The sequence below is a fragment of the Podarcis liolepis genome (assembly GCF_965112155.1).
Source record: "Podarcis liolepis genome assembly, chromosome: 16".
Lineage (NCBI taxonomy): Eukaryota > Metazoa > Chordata > Lepidosauria > Squamata > Lacertidae > Podarcis > Podarcis liolepis.
Window position 1 is genome coordinate 41,302,517 of NC_139567.1, and position 26,193 is coordinate 41,328,709.

General features: G+C 47.2%; 2 protein-coding genes across 6 annotated transcripts in view; one reads left to right on the forward strand and one right to left on the reverse strand.

Moving 5' to 3' along the window:
* The window catches only part of TEX14 (testis expressed 14, intercellular bridge forming factor), a 57,563-nt gene extending 48,130 nt beyond the window's left edge, over window positions 1-9,433 (forward strand). For 3 of the 5 annotated variants that reach the window (XM_083479742.1, XM_083479741.1, XM_083479739.1), the window contains 4 exons: window positions 2,321-2,420; window positions 3,613-3,724; window positions 5,621-5,716; window positions 7,087-7,217. In XM_083479742.1, coding sequence (XP_083335868.1) covers window positions 2,321-2,420; window positions 3,613-3,724; window positions 5,621-5,716; window positions 7,087-7,192 — 414 coding nt within the window. In that variant the 3' untranslated portion in view covers window positions 7,193-7,217. Of the gene's footprint in view, window positions 1-2,320; window positions 2,421-3,612; window positions 3,725-5,620; window positions 5,717-7,086; window positions 7,218-9,103 lie in introns of those variants that run through there. The other 2 variants (XM_083479740.1, XM_083479738.1) reach the window with 2 other exon arrangements.
* Window positions 9,434-18,293: 8,860 nt separating this feature from the next.
* On the reverse strand, window positions 18,294-25,094 carry LOC310695526 (pinopsin-like). Its single transcript, XM_083480177.1, has 4 exons — window positions 23,943-25,094; window positions 20,163-20,345; window positions 19,129-19,274; window positions 18,294-19,014 (listed from the first exon to the last, which is right to left on the reverse strand). The coding sequence occupies exons 1-4, from the start codon at window positions 24,409-24,411 to the stop codon at window positions 18,760-18,762; spliced, it is 1,053 nt and encodes a 350-aa protein (XP_083336303.1). The 5' UTR covers window positions 24,412-25,094; the 3' UTR covers window positions 18,294-18,759.
* Between the last annotated feature and the right edge of the window lie 1,099 nt (window positions 25,095-26,193).

A 26,193-nucleotide genomic window follows, 5' to 3' on the forward strand; every position in this document is an offset into this window, starting at 1 on the left:
CAAATAGGATATTCCACACAAAGTGCGTTCTCCCACTTTTCCCAGTGGCGAAAACAGCAATAACTGCTGCTTCCACAAAACATAACTTTATAGTAGCTGGGAACCTGCTGCCTCATGTGACTAATCAGATAAGTCAAAGTTGTTGTTGAGCCAGTCAGGGCTTACACAGAGTTCAGAGTAAAAATCCAGTTTCCCTCCTACCCAGGCAACTGCAGAAAGAATCCAACCATAATAATGCAGTTACCCCATCAAGATTCGTGTGTGTGCTGCAGTTTCATCAATGCGTGTTGTGTGCTGTCGCACATCAAGAAATCTAATTGGGCGGGGTGGGGAGACAATAAACTGAAAACAAGCAAGCTTCTGCACGTTCTTCACTCATCCTGAAGCCGATCTTAGAAATGCTCCGACTTGAACTGAAAAGCAGGTGTGATGTGAAACATTATTTGGAGCATGGGAATGGGAAATCCACTTCCTGCTGGTTGGTGGGGGTCATTTGCTAGTCCTAAGGGGGACCCCTAGTACACACCCAAACTTGCCAAACCTCGGCACCAGCCTTGCCCTTAAGAGTTTGGTCTTTGTTTTAGCACAGCTTTTCTTAAAATGCCAAGAAAGCCTCCCAAGAAAACCTCAGAAAGTGATGTAATGTGCCCACGTTTGTTAAAGCAACAAGCAGTCAGGGAGACATTATCAGTTCTGTGGTGTCAAACAGCCCTTGCTCTGTTCTCTCAGCGCATTTCCAAGGCAACCTCAGCCGGTCCCCTTGATCTGTGTTGCTGCAGCTCTTCCCCTCCATTATCTCCCCTGCCATTCAATAGAATTCTAAGGAGCTGCCGAGTTCCCCTTGTGCCCCCCCCCCTCGCCTGCCCGCCTGGTTGTCATTCATTCATCGGCAGGGCTGTTGCTGCTTCTAGACGAAAATTGGAGGTCACCGAACCACAACAGCAGTCGGCAGGTCACTGCCGCCTACTCAAGGACTGGCCGGGCAGCCGGCCGGTGCTTATTAAACTCATTAGGAGCCGCAGATTCATCTTGGCTGGAGTCGCCGTGCAGAATTCCAGACCAAGGAGGTCAGGCTGGAAGGATAAATGACTAGAGGGAGTTTTCCCTTTAATCAACTGCTTCCCTCCCACGGAAAATAAGGGGGGGTGTTTTTCGCAAATAGGCAAGGGCCAGGCATGTTCCCTCCCCCCAAAACACGACCAGCTTTGCTCATCAGTCAGCATGGCATGAGAAGCTTTTGTATCCCCTAGTGACTGAGCAGGGAGGCAGGGAGTAAGGACAAATTATTTTCACTAATCTGGAGAAGGGCCATAACTCATAGGCAGAGTGCGTGCTATGCATGCAGAAGGTCCCGGGTTCAGCCCCACAGCATCTCCAGGTGGGGCTGGGAGAAGCTCCCTGTCTGAATTCCCGGAGAGTTCACTCTGCCAGTCAGTGTTGGCTTAGCGGGGGAGGTTGAAGGAGCTGGCTATGCCAATCAGCCTTGCAATATGTGGCCCTGCCTCCCCAGGGCAGTGGGGGGGGGATGTTGGCCCCCTCTTGTCAATATGCCTCCTGCTTGTCTCCCTGCCCCCATGGGCATTTACCAAAAGCAACTGGTGATATTTTTTCATAATTCTCTGTAAAGCTATTTTCATAGTACTTTGCTCAGCCAGGAAGTGCAAAAGCTGGTAAGTAACATAAGTTTACCTGCAAGATTACCTGATGCTGTGTAGTCTGCTTCAATCTGCAGAGCAGGCACTGGTCACAGGTGCCACAAAGCACTTGTTCTGCATTTGTAAGAAAGTGATCTTTTAGCGTCCACACTTTGGAACTCCCTGCTTATTGACACGAGGCTGGTGCCTTCCCTGTACCCCTTTCGGCACCTGCTAAAAGCATGTAGAGTCGAAAGGCTCCACGAGGGTCATCTAGTCCAACCCCCTGCAATGCAGGAATCTTTTGCCCAACATAGGGCTCGAACCCAAGACCCTGAGGTTAAGAATCTCGCACTCTTACCAGCTGAGTTATCTTGTTTTTAAATGGATGTTTTTACTGATTTTATTGTTCTTTTCGTAAACTGCTTTGTGTCCTCCCCCGCGGGTATATAAATTGTTTGCAATGAAGTAAATAGAAGATGATGCTTCCAGCTGCATATTACTCCAGGAGAGCAGGGAGAGTGGACTAAGTGAATCTGTACCAAAGTCCACAATTTCTTTAAGCGCACATCCCTGTTTCTGACCCATCCCAGGGTTAATTCTGATTAAGGAAAAGGGAGCTGGGGCCTTCCTTGTCGATCTTAACACCTTAAAAAAAAACACCTCTGAGCATTTATGTTTCACAGGGTGCTTCGTCGGAACCCCCTGGCGTACAGTTGCACCTTCAGAGGGGTCAGAAAGAATTGGAGGCTCCCCCTTCTGCTCAGGAGAGCCAGCTCCAGGAAGGTAGGGCAGGCAGCGTGCGGATTGAGGGCTCACCCTGAGTCTCAGTGCAATGTTTAGAGACACCCTGTTGTTGAAACAATGGCTACCAGCCCCTACTATTTATTTATGCATCTTCTTCCATTAAGGCGATGCACAGGATATACAAAGCAACTAACAGAGAGAATTAAAAGCAACACAAAGAAACAGAATACGTATATGTATTTTAAAAAATAGTACAAAACGGACACCTGTGGCAGAGACCTAGTTATCCTGTGGGGAAAAGCTTGTTGATGGCGACGTTATACCTCCCCTGTTGGAGGCAGTGAATCCCAGTTCCTGAGATTGCTGCTGTTGCTCTCAGGTCCTGCTTTCAGCCTTCTCCTTGGGGGCATTTGAGCCCAGGGAGAACTGAGGGTGCTGGAGCAGATGTGCCCCCTTGGACCCTGATCCAGCAGCCCAGCCCTTCTGATCTTCTGAACTCTCTGTGTTCTATGGGCTTCACCAGTTTGCTTAACTTTGCCCTTTGCCCTCCCACTTGTAAATATTTTAATGGTGCAGCAAAAGGTGTAATCTAGTCACCCACCTTTCCATCTGTTGGTTCTTCACACATGCAGGAATATAACGTCCCTTCCACCACACACCACCTCATCAGCAGCCCCTAAGGGCCCACCGAACTCAGCTCCCTAAATACTGCTATTTATAAAATGCAACCCAATTAAGATGTGCAAACAAAATAATGGAGCACGGCAGCTGCCCTGATGCTTTGAAAATGCAGTGGTACCTTGGTTGATGAACTTAATCCGTTCTGGAAGTCTGTTCTTAAACCGAAACCATTCTTAAACCAAGGTGTGCTTTCCCTAATGAGGCCTCCCGCCGCCGGTGCCCTTCCGCCATTCGGATTCCGTTCTTAGACCGAGGTAAAGTTCTCAAACCAAGACACTTTCCGGTTTTGTGGAGTTTGTAAACCAAATTGTTCTTAAATTGGACTGTTCTTAAACCAAGGTACCACTGTAGATCAGAAAACCATTCCTGGAAGCTCCTTCGAAGTTGCCAGTGCGGTAAAGTGGAATTTCAATTTTTATAGAAGGCGCAGGCTGGACTGGGTGTCCATTGCCAGATCTTGAAACTGGCTGAGCTAGGGATTGTTTGGCAGAAACGCTCCGGAATATCTCCAGCTCTTTGACGTATCCTGTTAATGCTCTTTTGATGCCAGTGATTCCTGAGCAAGCAGATCCAGAAGATCAAGAAATAAAGCTGGAGGAGTGCAAAGCTGATGGCAGCCTCTGGAACAATGACACTTTGTGTCTAGAAGAAGATACAGAAAGGTACACAGCAAGCTTCTAGAACTGGGGTGGGTGTGAGAGAGATTAATTTCGCTTCAGTCCAGCAAGATGGGCTCTTTCCATTGCCAGTTCCCTGATCACTTAAGGCAGAGGTGTTCAACCCTTTTGAGTCCACGGCTCCCTCAACCAACTGCATTCTTTCTGCGGCACCCCTGTGGGGCTCAGGAGCCCAGTTATGTCACCCCCTTGCCTGCAGAGCTGGCAGCCTCTCGCCCTTTTCTGAACAACCCCCTTGCAGAGTGCTCCCTCAGCCTCCTCTCCTCTCCCCTCCGGGCAGCTGCTGCCACCGTCCCTGGTCTCTGAACTGCCCTCCCGCGCCAAAGAGGTGCTTACTCTCACTGCCCCACAGGGGCCTGGGACTTGTCTGTCCATTCCCAACAGTGAGGGCTGACGGACTGGCTGGCCAGGCTTTTCTGAGTCTGCTTCAGCTCCTGGCTGAAGCTCCAGAGGCACCATTCGCCAGCTCCAGAGGCACCATTCGTCTGCAGAGCTTATAGCCAGGGCTGCTGCAATAAACATCTGTGCAAGCCTTCGGGAGGCAGAGATGCGAGAGGGCATCAGAGGAGGGAGGGAAGGAAAGAGGGATAGAGGCCAGTGTTGCCTGCAGCACCCCTGACCATCATTCAAGGCACCCCAGGTTGCCATGGCACACTGGTTGAAAACCACTGACTTAAGGAGCCCAATCAGCCTTTTAATGCTTCTGCTGTTGTAAAGCAGTAGTGCTGAATAAAGCTTTACCTCCACCTGCCGAAAGCTTGCGGAGAACCTTTGCCCGGCACTTCACTGCGTTCCAGAGTTGTTAAATCAGCTCTGCAGCATTTCTCTGCAGTTGGGTAAAGGTAAAGGGACCCCTGACCATTAGGTCCAGTCGTGGCTGACTCTGGGGTTACGGCACTCATCTCACTTTATTGGCCGAGGGAGGCGGCCTACAGCTTCCGGTCATGTGGCCAGCATGACTAAGCCGCTTCTGGCGAACCAGAGCAGCGCACGGAAACGCTGTTTACTTTCCCGCCAGAGCAGTACCTATTTATCTACTTGCACTTTGACGTGCTTTCAAACTGCTAGGTTGGCAGGAGCAGGGACCGAGAAGCGGGAGCTCACCCTGTCACGGGGATTCGAACCGCCAACCTTCTGATTGGCAAGTCCTAGGCTCTGTGGTTTAACCCACAGCGCCACCCATGTCCCTGCAGTTGGTTACTTGAATGCAAAAGTCTTACAAACTGGTTTTCTAGCACGCCTCCCCCCAAATAAGCGTGCATACAATTAAAATAAAGATAAAACAACACCCATCAGAACTGCAATGTTCAGAATTCAATAAGTTACAATTCAATGGGGGGGGGCAGCATCATCTCATTGATAAAGCACCTGCCTTGCATACAGAAGACCTCAGGTTCAATCCTCAATGGCATTTCCAGTTAGGGGGAGGGAGAGACTCCCTGCCCGGCATCTTGGAGAGCTGCTGCCATTCAGGGTAGAAAATGCTGAGCTAGGTGGACCCAACAAGTCTTGTCTCTGTATAAAGAAGATTCCTGTGTTCATAATAATAAAACAAACCTTGTTTGCATAGCAGCAAGGATGCAGAGTGAAAGAAGCAGAGAAGCCAACATTCAGTGTCAGCCAGTGATGAAGGGCAGTAAAAAAGTGCATTGAAATTCTTTCTTCAAACTCCCTTTGCAGGCCTAATAACCTTGAGTGGTATCAGTAAAAGGCAGTGATAGAGAAAATGGTTTTTTCTCTCTCTTTCTCTCTCTCTCTCTCTCCCTCCCTCCCTCCCCCCCCCCCATGTCTCCACCCCACCAAGCACCCAGCCCTTCAACATGCCAGCATCCTTTCTAATAATCTGGATTTTGGGAGCATGTGTTTCCTTTTCTTTTGCAGGGCTCACTCAAGCCTTGATGATGTTTTGGAAGCTGTCCTCAGGCCAGTTGCCGACAGTCGCAACCCTCGCGCAGAGCCATCAGCCCCCATCAAGAGGTTAGTGAAGTGACTGACAACCCATTCATATCACCCAAGAAAGACTGTTCTCTGCTTGTGAGAATGAAGGGATGTCAGCGGAGCTGGAAAACTGACTAGTGCCAGAAGCAGCAGCATATTAGAAAGCGCTGGACAGAGATCCCACACTGATGCTCGCTAGCGGATTGAGGTGGATTGAGAAAAAGGCAAATGTACCTGGCAGACTTAAGGATAGGTCTGCACCAGCTTGTTTCTATACTGCTTGGCTCAGTGCAGACATAACAGTAGCTCAGAGGTGGGAGAACTTGCTGAATATTACAATTCCTTGATCCTTGTCCAAGCTGTCTCGGGTTGGTGGAAGTTGGAGTCTAGTAACATCTGGAGGGTCATTGATTCTCTCAGCTTCCTGCTTGAAAACTCCTCATGCAGCGGCTTAATCAATGGCTTTATTAACCAGGAGCAAACCATGCTCTCCAGCTGCAGTTTCTTGTTGGTTTATAAACTGTGGTTAATGTTAACTATGGCTTAGCATTACTGCTGAACACAGACCTTATAAATAACACTGAGCTAAAGGGCGCAATGGACTTGGTGTAAACTAATTCTGCCAACAGTGAACTTATTGAAGTTAGTCATGTGCATTAACTTCAGTGGGTCTACTTTTAGTAGGACTAGCAACCCTATGACCCTAACCTGGAGAAGGGCCTCCCATGAAGATCTCAAGGCCCAGGCAGGTATATATACAGGAGAAGGTGATTCTTCCAAGTAATAATAATAATAATAATAATAATAATAATAATTTTTATTTATATCCCGCCCTCCCCAGCCAAAGCCGGGCTCAGGGTGGCTAACAACAATCAAATAATCAAGTAGACATGGATGAAACTGTTGACTTCTGCTCTCATGGGTTTTCCTTTTCCCATTCTAAAATTCAATTCTCCACACTTCAACAGCTATTTGTAATTCTTATTCTTATTATTATTATTATTATTATTTAATTATTATTATTAAAAGCTTATGAAAATTTCTAAGTATTCTGGTGTAGGTTTCTCCAAACTATGCATTTTTGAATGCAATTTTTAACTAAGGTACACATTTTTACAAGCAGTCTTTCTAACTGTATTGCATCACTGTGTATTCCCCCACAAATACTTGCCTTTATATGCACACTATTTTTTCTACCTATCGTTTGGTTGGAGAACTGCGCTGCAAATTTCGCAGAAGGATGAATTTTGAAGGCTACCTGGGTTTCATTTCTCGTGCTGTTTCAGAAAGGGCTGCTTTTGTAGGTCCACCTTTAAAATTGTTTCCAGAAGAGCCGATTGGATAGATGCCGTTAAAAACGGGCCGCACCCCAAAGCTGCCCCTGACACAACACCTCTCTGTCCCCTAAGGGAGCCAAGCCACGCCCATCACGGAAACATCGAGATGAGGGACGGAGCAGAGGACAGCTTCAGCGAATCGGAGGGTTCTGCCGAGAATGTTGAAGGTCTGTCTTGATCCATAAAAGAAACATGGAACCGTGCCCCTGCATTGTGTCTTTTTAGTGTTCTTCTTTTTTCAAGTGTTGACTTCGAAACCTCACCAAGCTCAAATCAAATCAAACCTAATGGACAAGAGGTCCATCAATGGTTACTGGCCATGGTGGCTTGTGCTCCACCTCCACAGTGCTTTCAAATGCCAGTGGCTGGAAACCACAGGAGGAGCAAATGCAACAGGCAACTGGTTGGCCACTGAGAGCAGGGTGCTGTGCTAGAGAGGCCTTTGGCCTGATCCAGCAGGCTCTTATGAACGATGAAGGGGGAGAACCAGGTTTATGCAAGTGTGACCCTCTTTGCATGGCGAGTTCCCGCCTCCCCCCAAGGAAATAAAGACACAGGACACATGAATTCTGGTTAATGGGTCGAATTAGGCCACAACTTTATTGAGTACAGGAATTGAGCGGTATTGGCTTAGGCATTGGTCCTAACAACTAACCGGCATGAAGGCCAGTAAGGGTTAACCACCAGTGGGAGGAGTCCTGCTGAGGCACGTCAACTAGGACCTCCCCCCGGTGTCACCACGTGGAGGCGTGCCTTAGGCCCACACCTCCTTAGGCTTCGGACAAGGCCACGCCCCCCAGAATCCTTTACTGGACTACCCTATGTTTGGGGGGAGGTGATGGTGCTCCTTCCCACCCTTCATCTGCATAACAATAGATCAATACCCCCACCAATGCCTAACCGCCAATACTGAGGAGTTGTGACGGTTTGCTACGAGGTAGGCGAAAACCAAATGGCTGGAGCCAATCTGCCATTTGGAAAAATTCCTACCAGGCCCCTTGACGGCAACCGGCCGAAGTTCATAGCAACGTCAGAGAACCTGCCTAAAGGGTGGGAAGGGAGGGAAAAACCAAGTCCGCTGCGGCGATGGAAAGAGGGGGAGCTTCGGCCGCGCCAGACCTAAATATGACGCGGCCGAGGATTCCCCTTGCTATCGCGGGGGCTGGAGCCAGCCCCTAAGAGTGTGGGGAAGGGGCGTGAAGCCCACAACTCCTCCACCTCCTTATCTTCATAAGTAGCTTTGTGGCAAGACCTTTTCATCCAAAATGCTTGCTCAGCTCGTTGCGATGTGGAACTTCTCACTGGTTCTCTTCCCCAAATAGCGCGCGCACACACACCCCAAAACCACCCACCCACATCCACCACTCAGACTCCACTGGAGCAGAAACTCATCTGCGCCCTGCAGAGCCCCTACCTGGGCCATGACCCCCAGTAAGCATGCACTGGGGATTGGGACCTGGGACCTTCTGCATGCTAAGCAGATGCTCTGCCGAGGAGTTAGAGCTCCTCTCCTAACCTTGTTAGGCAGGATTTACAGCCGCCTGCGGAAGATTGCCTTGCGAGGGATTAGGCCGACTATGAAACCGAAGCAGCCGCTAGAAGGAAACCAATTTTTCACGTCTCGCTCAAATGTGCCTGATGCATCCGTTTGATATAGTAGGTGCTTAGGAACAGGAGGCCAGACGCCTCGTTTATTTTGCAAAATGGGATTGCTTTTCAAAACACAATCTTTTTGGTTAAGCTCATTCTCCTCCCACACCCTCCCCGGTCCCACGCAATATCTAAAAATCAGTAAAACGGCATGCTTTTTCTCCTCTCTCTTGCATAACACAAGAATGGTGGCATCGGGGCGGGAGATGCTGGGAAAACCTTGCCAGCTGTCCTCTCGAGGCTGCTTGACCAACTTTGTGGATATAGAGGGCCCATGTGCAGTGGGAGACCTGGAAGGTAGCCATCCAACAGTGTGTAGGCCCCGGCAGTCATTTGCACACTTCTCTCAGTCTAGTCCACCCTGATAGGGGAGCCTCTCCTTACCATTCAGATTCTGACAGGGCGACAGCATCTCATTTTTCCTGTGCTTGTTCTGAAGAGCTGAACTGTGCGCAGCCGAGTGCCAAAGCAGGGATTGATGCTGCCTGTAGGAACCAAGACTTTTTTTGAAGAAAAGAAAAGAAAAAAACACCACCAAAAATGAAACAAAAACAGCCTGAAGGGTAAAAACATGAACCATATGCTCGAAAGATAACTTAATGAACACTGTTATATTTTATACAGGAATGTGTGAAAAAAAAACAACCCACTGTGTTGTGTTATTTCCGCCAGTGATCCCTCTCCAGCTGCCTCCAAATAGTTCCCGCTCCACAGTGGGAGGCTGTGCCATTGCGGTGGGAAAGGGGGCACCGTTCAGCTGACGCATCCTCTGGGATCCCCTGATTTCTGTGGGTGCAAAAACACAGAAACACCTGCACCAAACCCCAGAAGCAGCCTCTGTGCCAATACTGACTGTGGGTTTGGAAAGGAGGAGACTCCAGGACTGGAAACCTGTGGCCCTCCAGATGGGTTGGGTTTTTTGGTAATTAATTACCAAAAATTAATTAATGCTTTTATTAAACAAGGTCTCAGAGGTGACAGGTTTGCTGTGCACCAATACCCTTTGCGGGGAGAAAAAACACAAAAGATTGACTTACCAACAGCAGCAAACAAAGAAATGCAGTCCATCCTCCTGACCCATTTACTCCACAAGTCCTGCAGGAACGAAAAGGACTGTGCCTTGCAGAGGCTTCATCAAGAACAAGCCCCAGGTGCAGTCCTATAGGTGCTTACATAGGCGTGAGCCCCCCAAGTAAACATGCATATATAGCCTTAGCTCTTGGGACAGTCACTTGGGGCTCACTTTTGCATTAAATGTGGACTATTGGGGTGGTTAAATGCTTAACCAAGTGCCCCAGTCTAGTTTTTTTAACCAGCCCTTTGACCCTTCAAAGGGGTTGGGTGGAAGTTACAGAGCCATCTCCCACATCAGAACCATGCAGGAGGCAAAGCTGTTATTTCAACTAAAATGTGATCTAAGGTGTGCTTTAAGGATGAAATGCACACATTTCTGCCCTCATCCAACTAGAAGAGTGACACTGCTGCTCACATTCATTCCCTCTTTACTCTTCGTTTGGGGGAGTGAACGTAGTACAGTGGTACCTCGGGTTAAGTACTTAATTCGTTCCGGAGTTCCGTTCTTAACCTGAAACTGTTCTTAACCTGAAGCACCACTTTAGCTAATGGGGCCTCCTGCTGCCGCCGCACCGCCAGAGCATGATTTCTGTTCTCATCCTGAAGCAAAGTTCTTAACCCGAGGTACTATTTCTGGGTTAGCGGAGTCTGTAACCTGAAGTGTCTGTAACCTGACGCGTATGTAACCCAAGGTACCACTGTACTCCAGATGTTGGACAACAGCTCCCATCTTCCCTGGCTGCTGGGACCCACACTTTTTACTTCCACTGATTCTGTAAGTCTTCACCATAGTCCAACGGCACGTTCTGTTCAGAGACATCCTAAGGACCCCTTGTTCATGAAGGACTGCTCCCTTTCATTTTAATGGAGAGGCTTAGCAGGTACGTTTCACGTTCAAAACATTCCCTGCTCTTGGGAACTGCAGGAGGGGAAAGTCCTCTTGTTCTTGGGTCCTGCTTGCAGTTTTCCCACCGGCATCTGGTTGGCCACTATGAGAACAGGATGCTGGACTGGATGAACCATTGGCCTCATCCAGCAGGCTCTCTTTATGTTTGTACCTTCAGCCGAGCCACCCTAGGTCTTAATGCAATGGGCTGCGTGGTTACTTGAATGCAAAAGGTAACCAGAAGGAGGTAGGAATGGAAAAACCTGTCAGTTTCACTGTCTGGACATTACATTCCAGGAGTGTGCAATCCGTGTACACAAATAGCCGAGTTGTACACCTGCACAATTATTTATACGTAATGCACAATCATTGCCCACTTGGGTGCATAACTGTATTAATCAATGAATGATTCCCACAGGCACTTGCAAATGCATGTAATGTGCAAATAAGCCTTATGTTTATTCTCCCAGTCTCAAATTTGGTTTGCAGTTTAAAACCAAAGCTCTCGTGGTGATTCATCAGCGTTAGACACATTTTTGCAAACAATTTCTTTTAATACAGTGCGTCTTGATATGTCCATCTCCCTGATATAGACACTTTATGGACCTTTTTCTCCTAGTAATTTTAATATTTTGTTGGAAGCCAGCCAGAGTGGCGGGAGGTGTGTGTGTGAATATACAATTTTTTATTGTTTTGGGGGAGCTATACTGTGCAAGTCAGAGATGTGTGGATGTTGACAGTTTCATTTTTGGTTAGCATAGTGTTCTGGGAAGTCTGACATTGACTCTCATTAAAATGCAAACAGTAAATGAACCCCCACCCACCCCTCGTAGACCCCTGCAGCGATTCTTTCTTCTCCTCACCCTTGTTCTCCGATAAAAGGTCTGAGACCAATGAGATGCTTGAAAATCTCACGGGCAAAGCAACGCCCCATTTACTTCTTTGGGGCAGCTTAGGCTGGAACTCTGTCCGCGCTATGAGGTCCACTGTTAGCTGTCAACGTGGGAGCCAGTTCTTGTAATCACCCTGCAGGTGGAAGCTTCTTTTCCCTGCCCCTCACGCCTTTTTGTCTCACTTGAATTCTTGGAACACGTTTTTAAAGAATTGAAAGTGACACCAACCGGCCAAGGATCCTAGAGGAGGAGATGCCAGACAGTGTCAGGAAACAGATTATTAAGAACATGTGCTGCGCAAGCCGTCTTGGGAATGCAGTGTAGGTGGGTTGGTGCAACTCAATTTATTCAATTCTGTCACAAGTTATTGCTTATGCCAGTCCAGGAGATGGCAGAAAGCCACCTTGTCTGGTGACAAGCCTTGAATAGACGGAGTTGTCCCTCAGCTCAGCTTGGAACATGTCATGATTACAGCAGTTCTTTTATAATGAACTGTTTCCCAGCTCCAGTAGAGTCTCTTTCTTCCTTACCTGAATCCTGGATAAGAAACAAGAAACCCAGGTCTGCCTAGTGGTTGCTGGGTGGCTTTTTTGCACTTTGGTTAGGGATGGGTGAATTTGTCAATTTCAATTTACCCCTGCTCATTTTTTCCAGGCTTAAGTTCAGTTCCCCACACCAGTTTGCAATTTTTAAAAAAGGATACAGCGTCTGCCTCAAAACTAAGGTCTACCTCCATCTCCATCGCATGGGTCCTTAGGGCCACCTTTCTCATGGAATAACAGCCCTGAGAAATTTGGAGAAGTGCAAATTTCAAAGGGTGGCAGCTGCGGTTCAGTGTGTGCATTGTTTCGGGAAGTGCGAAATTTGGTGCATCCACCTTTAATTGCGAACTGAGCCAAATTTCTTCTCCATTGCCATGCCATCCCAGTGCAGGGACTGGAACACGGTGCAAAATTGGGCTCTGGGTTCAGATTATGAGAATGGGGGAGATAATAGATTTGGTTTGCCCTGAAAGGTGAATCTGCCTAATTCATACTACTTCCCCTTCAAATCCACCCCCCGGAAGAGCTGGACGGGCTGTGGCTCAGTGGTGGAGCATGCAGGAGGTTTCTGATTCAATCTTTATACCTCTGGGGCAGGCTGACAAACATCCCCTCTGCCTGAAACCCTGGAGAGCCACAGTGAGTCAGTGTAGACCAGTGGCTCTCAAACCTTTTCCTCTGGTCCACACTATTCAGAATAAAAATTTGCTCCATGCCGAATTTTTTATTGATAAAAAATACACCAGAAACTGAAACAACAACTATCAGTGTTTGATTTATAAGACAGAACACAACTGTTTTATAATATAATCACAGGACATCCAGAAAGTATGAAACAATGCAGCTACCAAAAAACGTGAGTCATTCCCAAAATATAATTATAAACAAGCCTCTTAGATATGTACCTTAAGTATGGATACAAGCTTATTGAGAGGTGTGAGCTTGCTTTTGCCTGATAATCTCCTTCATATTAGGTCTAAATTGAGACAAACTCTCATCTCCTCATCAACACAATTAAGCCTTTCTCTTTTCTGATCTTTCATATTTGCCAGAGTAGAAAATCCCTGTTCACAACAATATGTGATGGGCAACTGTGGAAGAATAGCCAATGCTCTTGAAGAGAAGTGGGGATACTGTTTCTGGTTGCATACCCAAAAAAGGAGTCCAGGGTCATACTCCTGTGTTTCATTTTCAAGGTGTGAACATTCAAAATGCAGGTCATTTCCTCCTCTTCATTCAATGTCAGCCCTGAACAGCTGCAGTTCGAAAAGGGATCTCTAACCCGGTCGAAATTTTCTGTAGACGAGGGTGGGAAGTAATTATCAAATCTTTTCCCACCAGTGTTGCAACATGTCCCTGTACGAGGCCGCAAAATTCATTGCTTGTCTTAAAACTTTTTACCAGTGGGAACATTCTGAAGTTTCTTTGATTGTCGTTGAATCTTCCCACAACACTTGCCATTGTCTCCTATACTACTGAGTATATTTGTTTGTTATTGTAAGGTTGTATTTGTTGTGTTATAAAAGGAAAAACTTAATAAAAATTATACGGGGGGGGAATTGTTTGGACTATACTGAGCTAGATGGAGCAATATTCTGCCTCTTTCATAAGCGTCACTCTGTGTTCTATGGAAGGCAAATGCTTCCCCACCAAACTTGCATACCCAGCATGTGTCAGCACACAGGGAGTGAACAAGCAGCAGAAAGCATCACTTCCTCACTTTGCAAATTATTAGTGACAAATTCTCTTTTTTGTTGCTCTTTGCAAATTTAACCCCCCTCCCCTTCTTTTCCTCTAGTGATAGTCAACGGAGCGCTGCTTAACATTTAATTAATTGGATTAAGTCCTGATGGTTGTAAACAAAAAGCAGATGAATTGTATTAATTGGGAGAAAACGAAGCAACCGGTGGCACCAGGCGGGAGTGGGTGGGAGCGCAAGCATGGCTTTAAAAAGGGGAAAGGCACTCTTAATTAATTGATTTGCAGCAAACTCCTCTCTGGATAATTACGCTCAGCATGGACCCGTCAGTGCAATTAGCTCCCACTTGTCACTTAATATCAATCTGTTTGGGTTCAGGTGTTCATGGAAGGCAGGCTCAACAGGAAGCGCAGGGCATCTTGCCCTAGACCATGAATGGCAAGTGATGAATTATTGTCCTCACTTACCCTTCATGCTCACTTCCTGTTTTCCTACCTAGCAAAGTGAGGGCAGAAGAAGAGCTATAGAACAGGGAAAGAGACATGCCTTCTGCAGTCAACCCAAATGTATTCTTTTCTCAATGGAGAAACTCCATCAGTTGTCAAGGAGATAAGTAACTATACAACCTTTAGAAGACGTCTGAAGGCAGCCCTGTACAGAGAAGCTTTTAATGTTTTATTATATTTTTGTATATGCTGGAAGCTGCCCCAAGTGATTGGGGCAACCCAGTCCGATGGCTGGGGAGCAAATAATAGCATTATTATTGTTTCCTCGTCTTCTCATCATGTAGGGGAAGTCAGCTTTCAAAGGCACCAATTGGCTAGTGCCTGTGATGTTGACAGCATGGTTCCCTCACCCCCCAAAAATATTTCCTCCATTATTATTATTTTAAAAATGGTCCAGGATGGCTGCATACATGCATGAAAATGTACACATGCTACTTTTAAAAACAGATGTGAAAGACAGGCGAAGCACGGAGATAAGGACCAGACTGATGACTGATAATTCCGTCTGTTTGTTTGCACAAGGCACCATATTTTTCGCTCTATAAGATGCACCAGACCATAAGACGCACCTAGTTTTTGGAGGAGAAAAACAAGGGAAAAAATATTCTGAATCCCAGAAGCCAGAACAGCAAGAGGGATCGCTGCGCAGCAAAAGCAGCGATCCCTCTTGCTGTTCTGGCTTCTGGGATAGCTGCGCAGCCTGCATTCACTCCATAAGATGCACACACATTTCCCCTTACTTTTTAGGAGGGAAAAAGTGAGTCTTATAGAGCAAAAAATGTGGTATTTTTCAAAGTTGGAATCACACCACAGATTTCAGGGCTGCCATCCAATTGAATAAATGTTTCATCAGTCATGAGTGACAGTCGATCCATCAGTCGACTATTCAGTCTGCATATGTTTGCGTGTGAGTAGAAGCAATGATTCTGCAGCAAAAACAAAACTTTCAGATGACAAGTCAGGTGACATCTTAGAGCATGCATTCCCCGTTGAGAGCATGCCTCTTCAGGCAGTGCTTACGGGCTGCAGTTTTTATAAGTACTTCATTTCATAAAATTTATACACCCCCTGATTTCATAACAACCTCAGCCTCAAAGCAGTTTACAAAAAATGAATGAATGAAGTTATCAGCAAAAAATACAGTTAAAAACAATTATTCAAAGCATTTTAAAACTAATTGAAATCAATTAAAAGCTGGAAACCAGTTTACAACATGTGTCAACATTCTACATGTCTGAACAGGCTTGCCTAAACAAAAATGCCTTTTGATGTCAATAGGAAGGGAGGTTCAAAGTTCCAAAGATTGATTTGTTACAAATGCAGAATGAGTGTTACGTGGCGCGTGTTGCAGTACCCATTCCAGAGAGCAAAAGAGTTTGGATTTGATATTCCGCTTTATCACTACCCGAAGGAGTCTCAAAGCGGCTAACATTCTCCTTTCCCTTCCTCCCCCACAACAAACACTCTGTGAGGTGAGTGGGGCTGAGAGACTTCAGAGAAGTGTGACTGGCCCAAGGTCACCCAGCAGCTGCATGTGGAGGAGCGGAGACGCGAACCCGGTTCCCCAGATTACGAGTCCACCGCTCTTAACCACTACACCACACTGGCTCTCATGCAGGGCAGTCGAGTGGGCATATTTGGGGTAAACTGATCCCGCAGGTCCCAAGTTGTCCAGGAATTTATATGTGCTAAAAACAACACCATGGCCTGGTGGCAAATCAGCAAGCTGTGCGGGCCTCTGAGGCAAAGTGTACACGCTGACAGGGTCTCACTCCTGCCAGCAATTGCGGTGCAGCATTCTGCACAAACAACAGGTTCTGGATCAAGCACAAGGGAAGCCCCACACAGAGTGCATTGCAGCAGTCCCTTCTTCAGAGTAACTGCCACATTGCTTACAAGAGGCAATGCCTCTTAATGGTGCTTGCTGTCAACGTTGGTCGCAGGAGCTGCAGCCAGAAAGGGAAGTTGGCAACCCCTCTCTGTATCTGCAGTACCTTGGCACACAGGCCTTTGGATCCTAGCATCAGTCTGTTTTGTGCTAAATAAAGATGTTTAATCCACACGTTTTCCACGCCCCTTCAAGCAAAGTGATTCGCTTTGATTTCCTTATTCATTTATTTCGCTCTGCTTTTCTCTTCTGCCCCGGGTAACCACTGTTAAAAATAACTTCCAAGCAATTTTTTTTTAAAAAATACATACACGACAACAACCTAACCTAACAAAAATAAAGGGGCAATACATTTTATTTCAGGTGCAAGATATTTTGATGGCGTAAGTAAGGCTTGAGAGGGTCGAAAGGAACCGGGCGGTTTTTCATTTCTTCCTTTCCTCTGGTGTGCAGATAAGATGGGAGTCTTTATATGGGCAGCGCTCTCTCACTCACACACACACACACACACACACACTTATCTCTTCCCAAGAGCAGTTGGAGAAAATGCAAATCATGCAGTTGGCTGTTAAATTGGGTTCACGACTCCTGGTCCCAGCAGTGTGGCCAGAAGAAGATGAAAAAGGACAGGTGTGCGGAGAGGTTGTGTTAGTAGCAAGATTAACTGGCCTGCCGGAGAAAAGAGTTGGAGCTTTTCCAACGGGCAGCTTCATCTTCTGAGATTGGGGCTGCAGACCTGTGGCCCTCCAGATCTTGCTTGACTGTGACTCATCTGTTGACCATGTTGGCTGGGGCTGATGGGAGTTAAAAGACCAGCAACCCCTGGAGGCTTTTGTTGTTGTTCTAACATAAATCACGTGTGCACCACATAACTAAAGCACATTTCATGCACACGACTCCCCCCCCCCCCAAGGATCCTAGGAACCTAAGGGTACTGGGAACTATAGCTCTGTGAGAGCTAAGCTACAGTTACTAGGATTATTTGAGAGGAGCAAGACAGTTTGAGCATATTGCACCTATCCTGACCCAACTGCACTGGCTGCCAATCAGTTTCTGGGCCCAATTCACGTTTATAAACGGGCAAAGTTTAGGACACAAGCTGGGCAGGAAGAAAAGACATGGCACCGACGAGTTCACAGATTTGTCTCTATCCATCAGATGTGCCTCTAATAAAAGGTACTGACTTCTTCTGTGGGATTCCATTTCCCAGATTTTGCACTTTTAACAAGGCGACTTAGAGAACGGAAACAAGAGCCACGTTCAAAGGTGGCGGTGGCGGCAGGTCTTGCCCTTCTGCATCGTTAGGAAGGTGACACTTGATTCCTGCTTCCTTCTGAAGCTGAGGTGGTGAGGCGGCCTGGGAGGCTGATCCCAGCCGGTGTTGTGTCCTGGGAAGATAATGGTCTGTGGCCACAGCTCATCGTGTAGAGGAGGCAACTGCGGAACTGAAGGCGAGAAGGGAGAATTGACAGGGTCACCATCGTGTTTGCCTGCAGAACCAGGGTGGGTCCAAATGAGCAGTTTGTTGCAGTGCGTAAAGATGGAGGAGAAATTTGGTTAAATGAAAATTTGGATGTTCTTCATTTGAACATCCTGAAACCCATCACAATTCAGGTTCCTCCATATTTCTCCAAACCAAAAAAAAAGGGCACATGGGAACCTCAGAATTAAACTTCTAATGTAGCCCTACAGTACAGAAAGGTAAGAGCTGCATCCATTGTTCTGCCCACTTTTGCCTCTGTCCCCACATACCATTATGGGGACCGGGTGGCACTGTGGGTTAAACCACAGAGCCTAGAACTTGTCGATCAGAAGGTTGGCGGTTCAAATCCCTGCAACAGGGTGAGCTCCCGTTGCTCGGTCCCTGCTCCTGCCAACCTAGCAGTTCGAAAGCACATCAAAGTGCAAGTAGATAAATAGGCACCACTCCGGCGGGAAGGTAAACTGTGTTTCTGTGCACTGCTCTGGTTCGCCAGAAGCGGCTTAGTCATGCTGGCCAAATGACCCGGAAGCTGTACGCCAGCTCCCTCGGCCAATAAAGCGAGTTGAGCACCGCAACCCCAGAGCCGTCTGTGACTGGACCTAATGGTCAGGGGTCCCTTTACCTTTTTTGCCACCTACCATTGGGAGAGGGCCTTCTCAGCAGTGGTGCCCACCCTGTGGAGATGAGTAACTATACAACCTTTGGCAGACATCTGAAGGTGGCCTTGTATAGGGAATTTTTTGTGTTTAATGTTTTATTATGTTTTTGTGTGTGCTGGAAGCTACCCAGAGTGACCAGGGCAACCCAGTCAGATGGGGAGGGTACAAATAAATTACTACTACTACTACTACTACTACTATTACTGGAAGGCAGACCTGGAAGGTTCCTTATGAGCTAGTTTGGCCCTGAGGCTGATAAAAGTTCCCCAACCCTGACATATGTAGTCCGCTGCCATGGAAGAAGCCCTCTGTGATGACTTACACAGTGTTGAATATTAGTCCTTAACCATGATAAAGAGATTGGTTGATTGACTCACAGTGCATAGATGTTTTGCAGTCTACAGAATTGCCCTTAAAAAGGACCACAAATGAGTTTGGCTAATAAATGGCCCTCCCCACAATCATTTAATTTCCCCTTACCTGCTTGTTCATGAAGACATAGATGATGGGGTTGTACACTGTCGCCGTCTTGGAGAAATACGACGGCAGGGAAGCGAGCGCTGGCCGTATGGCGAGGTCCTTGTGGGTGGCGACCACCATGGCGAAACTGGCATAGGGCAGCCAGCAGACGAGGAAGGCAGCCACCATGGCGACAACCATTCGCGTCACCTCCCTCTCGGCCCTTTGAGTTGTCTCCTGCTCTTTCTGCTGAGCCGCCACCTGCGGGAAGGATCAGGAAAGCGTCGAGGGACCGCTAGCTGCCCCCGGCCGTCTACAGCGATGCGCTCAAAGCAGCACAGGGCACGCACAAGCACAACTCTGCCCGGTACTCACGGTTCGCAGCGTCATCAGCAAGTTGGCGTAGGAGAAGAGGATTGTGCTGAGAGGCATTGCGAAGCAGGTCACGAACAAAGTCATGATGTAGCTGTTGTTGCTGCTTCCGCCGCTGTACCAGTTGGGGCCGCAGGATGTTCTCAAGCCTAGGGTTCGAGGAAGGGAGAAAACCCTTGAGTGTTTGTACTGTATTGTAGGATATGTGAATATGATAAAAATGGATATATATATATATATATATATATATATATATATATATATATATGCTTTCGTAGATTTTCACGGGTACAGGAATGCAGGTTTTGGTGTCTTCGGGTGTCTTCCCGTGTAAGAGTTGGGGTGTCTAGGCGACGTTTCGACGAGGTCTCACTCGTCATCTTCAGGCTGGTGCTTACGGCTTCTTGTTACTGGAACAGAGCAGGATCTCAGTGTTTGAGTTCCTATAAATACTGTTGAGGGGGTGTGGTGTATTCTGGGCAGAGAGGAAGTTCCCAGGATAGTGTGACTTTTCTTCTTTTGTTCCTTAATTACTTGAGGGATATCTTGAGTGATTACTTGAGTGATATTCTGAGTATTACTTGAGTGATATTCTGAGAGGTCAAGACACGAAAGCTTTAGCAACTAATCCACTCTTAATGACCCTCCTAAGTGGTACTCAGAATATCACTCAAGTAATCACTCAAGATATCCCTCAAGTAATTAAGGAACAAAAGAAGAAAAGTCACACTATCCTGGGAACTTCCTCTCTGCCCAGAATACACCACACCCCCTCAACAGTATTTATAGGAACTCAAACACTGAGATCCTGCTCTGTTCCAGTAACAAGAAGCCGTAAGCACCAGCCTGAAGATGACGAGTGAGACCTCGTCGAAACGTCGCCTAGACACCCCAACTCTTACACGGGAAGACACCCGAAGACACCAAAACCTGCATATATATATATATATATATATATATATGAGATCAGGGCTAGATGGTCAAACAGCCTGAGATGGCATAAGGCGGTGGCTTCCTAAAGTCCCCTGTCAACAAACCTTCAGGGACGTAGCTGCTCCAGCCGAGGAGTGGTGGGACCGTCCAGACGAACGACCACCCCCAAGTGAAAGCACAACCAAGCACGGCATGCCTTTTCTGGAAGCGGAAATCGCCCACTGGTTTGCAGATCACGAGATACCTCTCAAAGGCCAGGATCGCCAAGGACCAAAGACCCACAATCCCTGGAAAAAAGAAGAAGAGATGAACCTAGAATTTTAGGGTTGGAGGGTTGTCTCAGTGGCCATCCAGTCCAAGCCCTATTCAGTGCAGGGGTCTGGCACCTGCAGCATCCCTGGCAGGTAGCTGACCCAACTCTGCTGAAAGACCTCCAGCTGTAGAGAGTTCACCACCAGCTCCTGGGACAGTTCAGCTCCCCTGTTATACTGCTCCTCCCATCAGGCAGTGTCTCCAAAGTTTTAGCCGATATCTGCTTCCACCTTGGTTCTAGTCATGCCTTCTAGAGCAACAGAGAACACGTCTCTAATAATAATAATAATAATAATAATAATAATAATAATAATAATAATAATAATTTATTATTTATGCCCCGCCCATCTGGCTGGGCTTCCCCAGCCACTCTGGGCGGCTTCCAAAAAAATATTAAAATACTGTAATACATCAAACATTAAAAGCTTCCCTAAACAGGGCTGCCTTCAGATGTCTTCTAAAAGTCTGGTAGTTATTGTTCTCTTTGACATCTGGTGGGAGGGCGTTCCACAGGGAGGACGCCACTACCGAGAAGGCCCTCTGCCTGGTTCTCTGTAACTTGGCTTCTTGCAGTGAGGGAACCGCCAGAAGGGCCTCAGTGCTGGACCTCAGTGTCAGGGTAAAACAATGGGGGTGGAGACGCTCCTTCAGATATACTGGGCCGTTTAGGGCTTTAAAGGTCAGTACCAACACTTTGAATTGTGCTCGGAAACGTACTGGGTGCCAGTGTAGGTCTTTCAAGATCGGTGTTATATGGTCTCGCTGGCCGCTCCCAGTCACCAGTCTGGCTGCCGCGTTCTGGATTAGTTGTAGTTTCCGGGTCACCTTCAAAGGTAGCCCCACGTAGTCCCATCCTTGAGAAGAGCTCAGGGATGAACAGAGCCAAACATAGCGGACACAGCTTTTGCACGTTTCCTTTGAAAAATGCAGGTTTTATTCATAACATAAACTCAGGGTTGACCGGTGCCCACTGGAAATGGTAGGGCAACAGGCAAGGGAGCCCAACAGCAGGTGGCGCCAGAGCCAAGCAATTCAAGTTTTGTTCCCATCCTCCTCCTCTCTGCAAGGGCAATGCTGAGACTAAGGAGGAGGTGGAAGCTGATGGGCAGTGCCATCCTCTGGGCTGGTTGTAAGTAAGATGGCAGAGAGGTTGGGCTTGGCTGAGCTGAGAATGAGGGTGGTGAGGCAGTGCCCTATTTGCCCTAATGGACCAGCGTATGCTAGTTGGAAAAAGAAGGGCTAGAGAGGAGAGGTTGACCACAGAGAAGGGGAATAACTAGAGCACAATCTCAAAAATGGCTTGTTGTTGTTTAGTCGTTTAGTCGTGTCCGACTCTTCGTGACCCCCTGGACCAGAGCACGCCAGGCACTCCTGTCTTCCACTGCCTCCCACAGTTTGGTCAGACTCATGTTGGTAGCTTCGAGAACACTGTCCCACCATCTCGTCCTCTGTCGTCCCCTTCTCCTTGTGCCCTCCATCTTTCCCAACATCAGGGTCTTTTCCAGGGAGTCTTCTCTTCTCACGAGGTGGCCAAAGTCTTGGAGCCTCAGCTTCAGGATCTGTCCTTCCAGTGAGCACACAGGGCTGATTTCCTTACAAGGCAGTGATCCATGAAGGGGCAAAAATGGCTAGAATTTTCTAAATGATCAGATAGCAGCAAAAAAATAGCATTTACTCATGGGAAACTATGGTGCTATCCATTTTTCTTTTTTAAAAAAAATCAATGTTGCTGAGCTTTCGAAAAATAAAAAAGAAGTTGCTTTATACTGAATCAGACACTTGGTTCATCTAGCTCAGTATTGTCTACCCTGACTGGCAGCAGCTTGCCAGGGTTTCAGACAGCATTCTCCCCCAGCCCCAACTGGAGATTCCATTGGGGATTAAACCTTCTGCATGCTCTGCCACTGAGTCACAAAGGTCTTCTAAATATGAAGCAGGCTTCCAGTCTATGGGGTTCTGAATTAAGGGCTGGTTTAAAGAGGAATGTAGGAAACTGCCTTCCTGGATGGCAGCTTGATCCATCTTCCTTGAACCCATCTAACTCAATAATAATAATAATAATAATAATAATAATAATAATAATACTTTATTTATACCCCGCCCATCTGGCTGAGTTTCCCCAGCCACTCTGGGCGGCTCCCAATCAAGTGTTAAAAACAGAACAGCATTAAATATTAAAAACTTCCCTAAACAGGGCTGCCTTCAGATGTCTTTTAAAGATAGGAAAGCTGCTTATTTCCTTCACATCTGGTGGGAGGGCATTTCACAGGACGGGCGCCACCCCGAGAAGGCCCTCTGTCTGGTTCCCTGTAACCTCACTTCTCGCAATGAGGGAACCGCCAGAAGGCCCTTGGTGCATGATCTCAGTGTCTGGGCAGAACGATGGGGGTGGAGACTGTGTATTGATCACACTCGCTGGCAGCAGCTCCCTCTAGGATTTCAGAAAGGGTAAAATTCCTAACTTTTCCTGGAGATGCCAGGGATTGAACCCGGAGCCTTCTGCATGAAAAGCAGATGTTCCACTTCTAAGTTGGGCCCTTCCGGATACCCCATTGTGTTTGTAGGCAAACTCTGACTTCCTCTGCTTCAGGCATCCCTTCCCAACCAACCCGCAATATGAGTTTCATAACACTGGCATGAAAATGCAACTGTTGTGCAGATTATGGAGATGTGCGACGTACAGTGCGCTCCAAATGCTCCAACAGTAGTGTATACCGTATTTTTCGCTCCATAAGACGCACTTTTTTCTTCCTAAAAAGTAAGGGGAAATGTCTGTGCGTCTTATGGGGCGAATGCATGGTCCCTGGAGCCGAATTGCCCAGGGGTAAAAAGCAGATCATGCTTTTTTTTTTTTTTTTGAAAGAGGGAAGTGGGTGTTGAAACAAAGCCGCTGATCGTTTGCCGATCAGGGAGAGAGATAAGGGACGCTAGAGATAAAGGAGGCTGCCTGGGAGTGGGGAGGTAAAGACAGCAAACTTGCAAAGGGGGAAACAGGAAGGCTAAAGCAATAAGGAGAGAAATTAGAAGAAAAGGAGGAGCAAAAAACTGCTCCAGCTAAGGAAAAGACACTAAGGCAAACAAGAGGGAAGGGCGTGTTGAAAGGAAACAGCTGAACAGTGGGATTGGAAGAGAGATAAGGGACACTAGCAGAGGCTGCCTGGGAGGGGGGAGGTAAAAGCCCATGGATCCTCAGGATTTTTGCATTGGGTCACCCCAAATTCACCATCAGATCACATAGCATGTCCATGGCTACATCTTGCACCAAAAAAATCATGCATCCACTTTTTCCTGTGGCTGCAGTGGTGCAAAAATGTGGTTACAAAACACTGATCCACATGGATCCTCAGGATTTTTCCATTGGGTCACCCCAAATTCACCATCAGATCACATGTCTGTGGCCGCAGCAAGAACCACAAAAATCATACATCCACTGTTTCGTTCAAAATATTCTTTTTCTTGTTTTCCTCCTCTAAAAACTAGGTGCGTCTTATGGAGCGAAAAATACGGTAAATGCAAGGTCTGATAACTGCTTTTCAAAGGAAGCCAAAGGGCCACCAGGGTCATCACCCTACCTGTTAAGGAGACCATGAAGCCTTCAAATTCGCAGGTCGCCTGGCCAAAGATAAAGAAGCCGTGGGCGTTGTTTACGAAGCTGATGGTGCTCCCAAAGAAGGTGACCAAGAGATCAGCCACGGCCAGGTTCACCAGGACGTAGTTCAAAGGAGAGCGGAGCTTCTTGAACTGGACAGAGACCACAATCACCAAGCCGTTCACCAAGGTGGCCGAGATGACCACCAGCCCCATGAGGACAGCCACTGATATGTAGGTGCTCTGTGGGGCCACGTAGGGCCATTGTGGCCCCTCAAAAGGGCCTGGGGTCCTGTTTATCACCTCAACCCATGAAGCGTTTGAAACTTGCATTTCTTCTATTGGGGGCGGAAATCGGGAGAGGCTGAGCATGCAATCGACTCCCTCGAAGGGCTGCTTGCCCCCTTTATAAGCCCACAGGTGTGTTAGGAATTTGGAGCTGATCCAGGGCATTAAGGCACCTTAAGCTTTCTTAAGTCCAGGTCTCAATAATCAGCTCACCATCCAAAAAGGAGATGAAGTTCAAGAGCTGCTTATATACGACTGTCAAGAAGCTGCTCCATTTAACTGAGTGGGATTTTCTTTTATGCTGGCTCAGTGTTTGGATGCTTAGTTTAAATGGCTGAAAAGTGTGTGTGTGTGTGTGTGTGTGTGTGTGTGTAAACCAGGTGAGGCAATTGTGGCCCTCCAAGCATCTCTGTCTGGCCCTCAGAACCCTCCCTGGACCATACCTCACAGGTCCCGCTTTGCATCCTTCTTGATTTTTTTGGCCTCACTTGGCTATATCTTTGAACTCCAATAATGCCCTTTGCTTGTTTGAATGGGGGATAGAGAATGTGTGGTAAAATTCACAATCCTTACTCCACCCACTTCTGTTTATAGTCCCACCCACCACTGACTCGTCTGCCCCGGAAACTCACCTAGAAAATAACTCAGCTGAACAAGTCCACCCCCAATACAACACACATGGGTGGCACTGTGAGCTAAACCACAGAGCCTAGGGCTTGCCGATCAGAAGGTCGGTGGTTCGAATCCCCGTAACGGGGTGAGCTCCCGTTGCTCGGTCCCTGCTCCTGCCAACCTAGCAGTTCGAAAGCACGTCAAAGTGCAAGTAGATAAGTAGGTACCGCTCTGGCGGGAAGTAAATGGTGTATCCATGCGCTGCTCTGGTTCGCCAGAAGTGGCTTAGTCATGCTGGCCACATGACATGGAGGCTGTCTGTGGACAAACGCCGGCTCCCTCGGCCTATAGAGCGAGATGAGCGTCGCAACCCCAGAGTTGGCCATGACCTTTACCTTTAATTCTTACTCAGAACTATTTTTCTAGAAAAAGAGGTACCCCAACTCACCATGGACACCTCCCTCGTTCTCTTATAATGGCAGCAGTGACCACCTGAGAGGTAGTGAGTTCTGGTGAGTTCCAACTGGAAAAAAAGCAGCCTTCTTTTACTGAAAGCAAGCTATAGGGTTGCACGCTTAGTTTATAAGATGGGATGTGGGTTTAAGTTAACTAACAAGTTTAAGTATGGCTCTCTTGCAGGTGTTTCTGTTGGATCAATGTCCTCTGGCTTGATGGATGTGTATGTATATTTTAAGAAGAAGAAGAAGAAGAAGAAGAAGAAGAAGAAGAAGAAGAAGAAGAAGAAGAAGAAGAGGAGGAGTTTGGATTTGATATCCCGCCTTTCACTCCCCTTCAGGAGTCTCAAAGCGGCTAACATTCTCCTTTCCCTTCCTCCCCCACAACAAACACCCTGTGAGGTGAGTGGGGCTGAGAGACTTCAGAGAAGTGTGACTGGCCCAAGGTCACCCAGCAGCTGCAGGTGGAGGAGCGGAGACACGAACCCGGTTTCCCAGATTACGTGACTACCGCTCTTAACCACTACACCACACTGGAACTGAACAGGGTGAAAGATTATGAATCGCTGGGGAAGTGTGTGTGAACTTCATATTGTCCAACTTATTTTTTAGTTGTTATTTTTTAAATATTGCCTTGTAGAGTATGAATGCCTTATTGATTTGTCAATCATCTGACTCACGCTGTAATTGTGATGTTTCGCTTATTCTTTAGCTGCTGGTTTGCTAACAGTACTTAATAGATTGTGATTGTTTTACTGATGGTTTGTTAATTATATGATGTGATTTATGCTGCCCTTGTGACACTCTGTCATGTTATTTATTGTTTGTGAGCCGCTTTGGGATTCATTTGAATGCGAAACGGCACAGAAATGCAATCAAA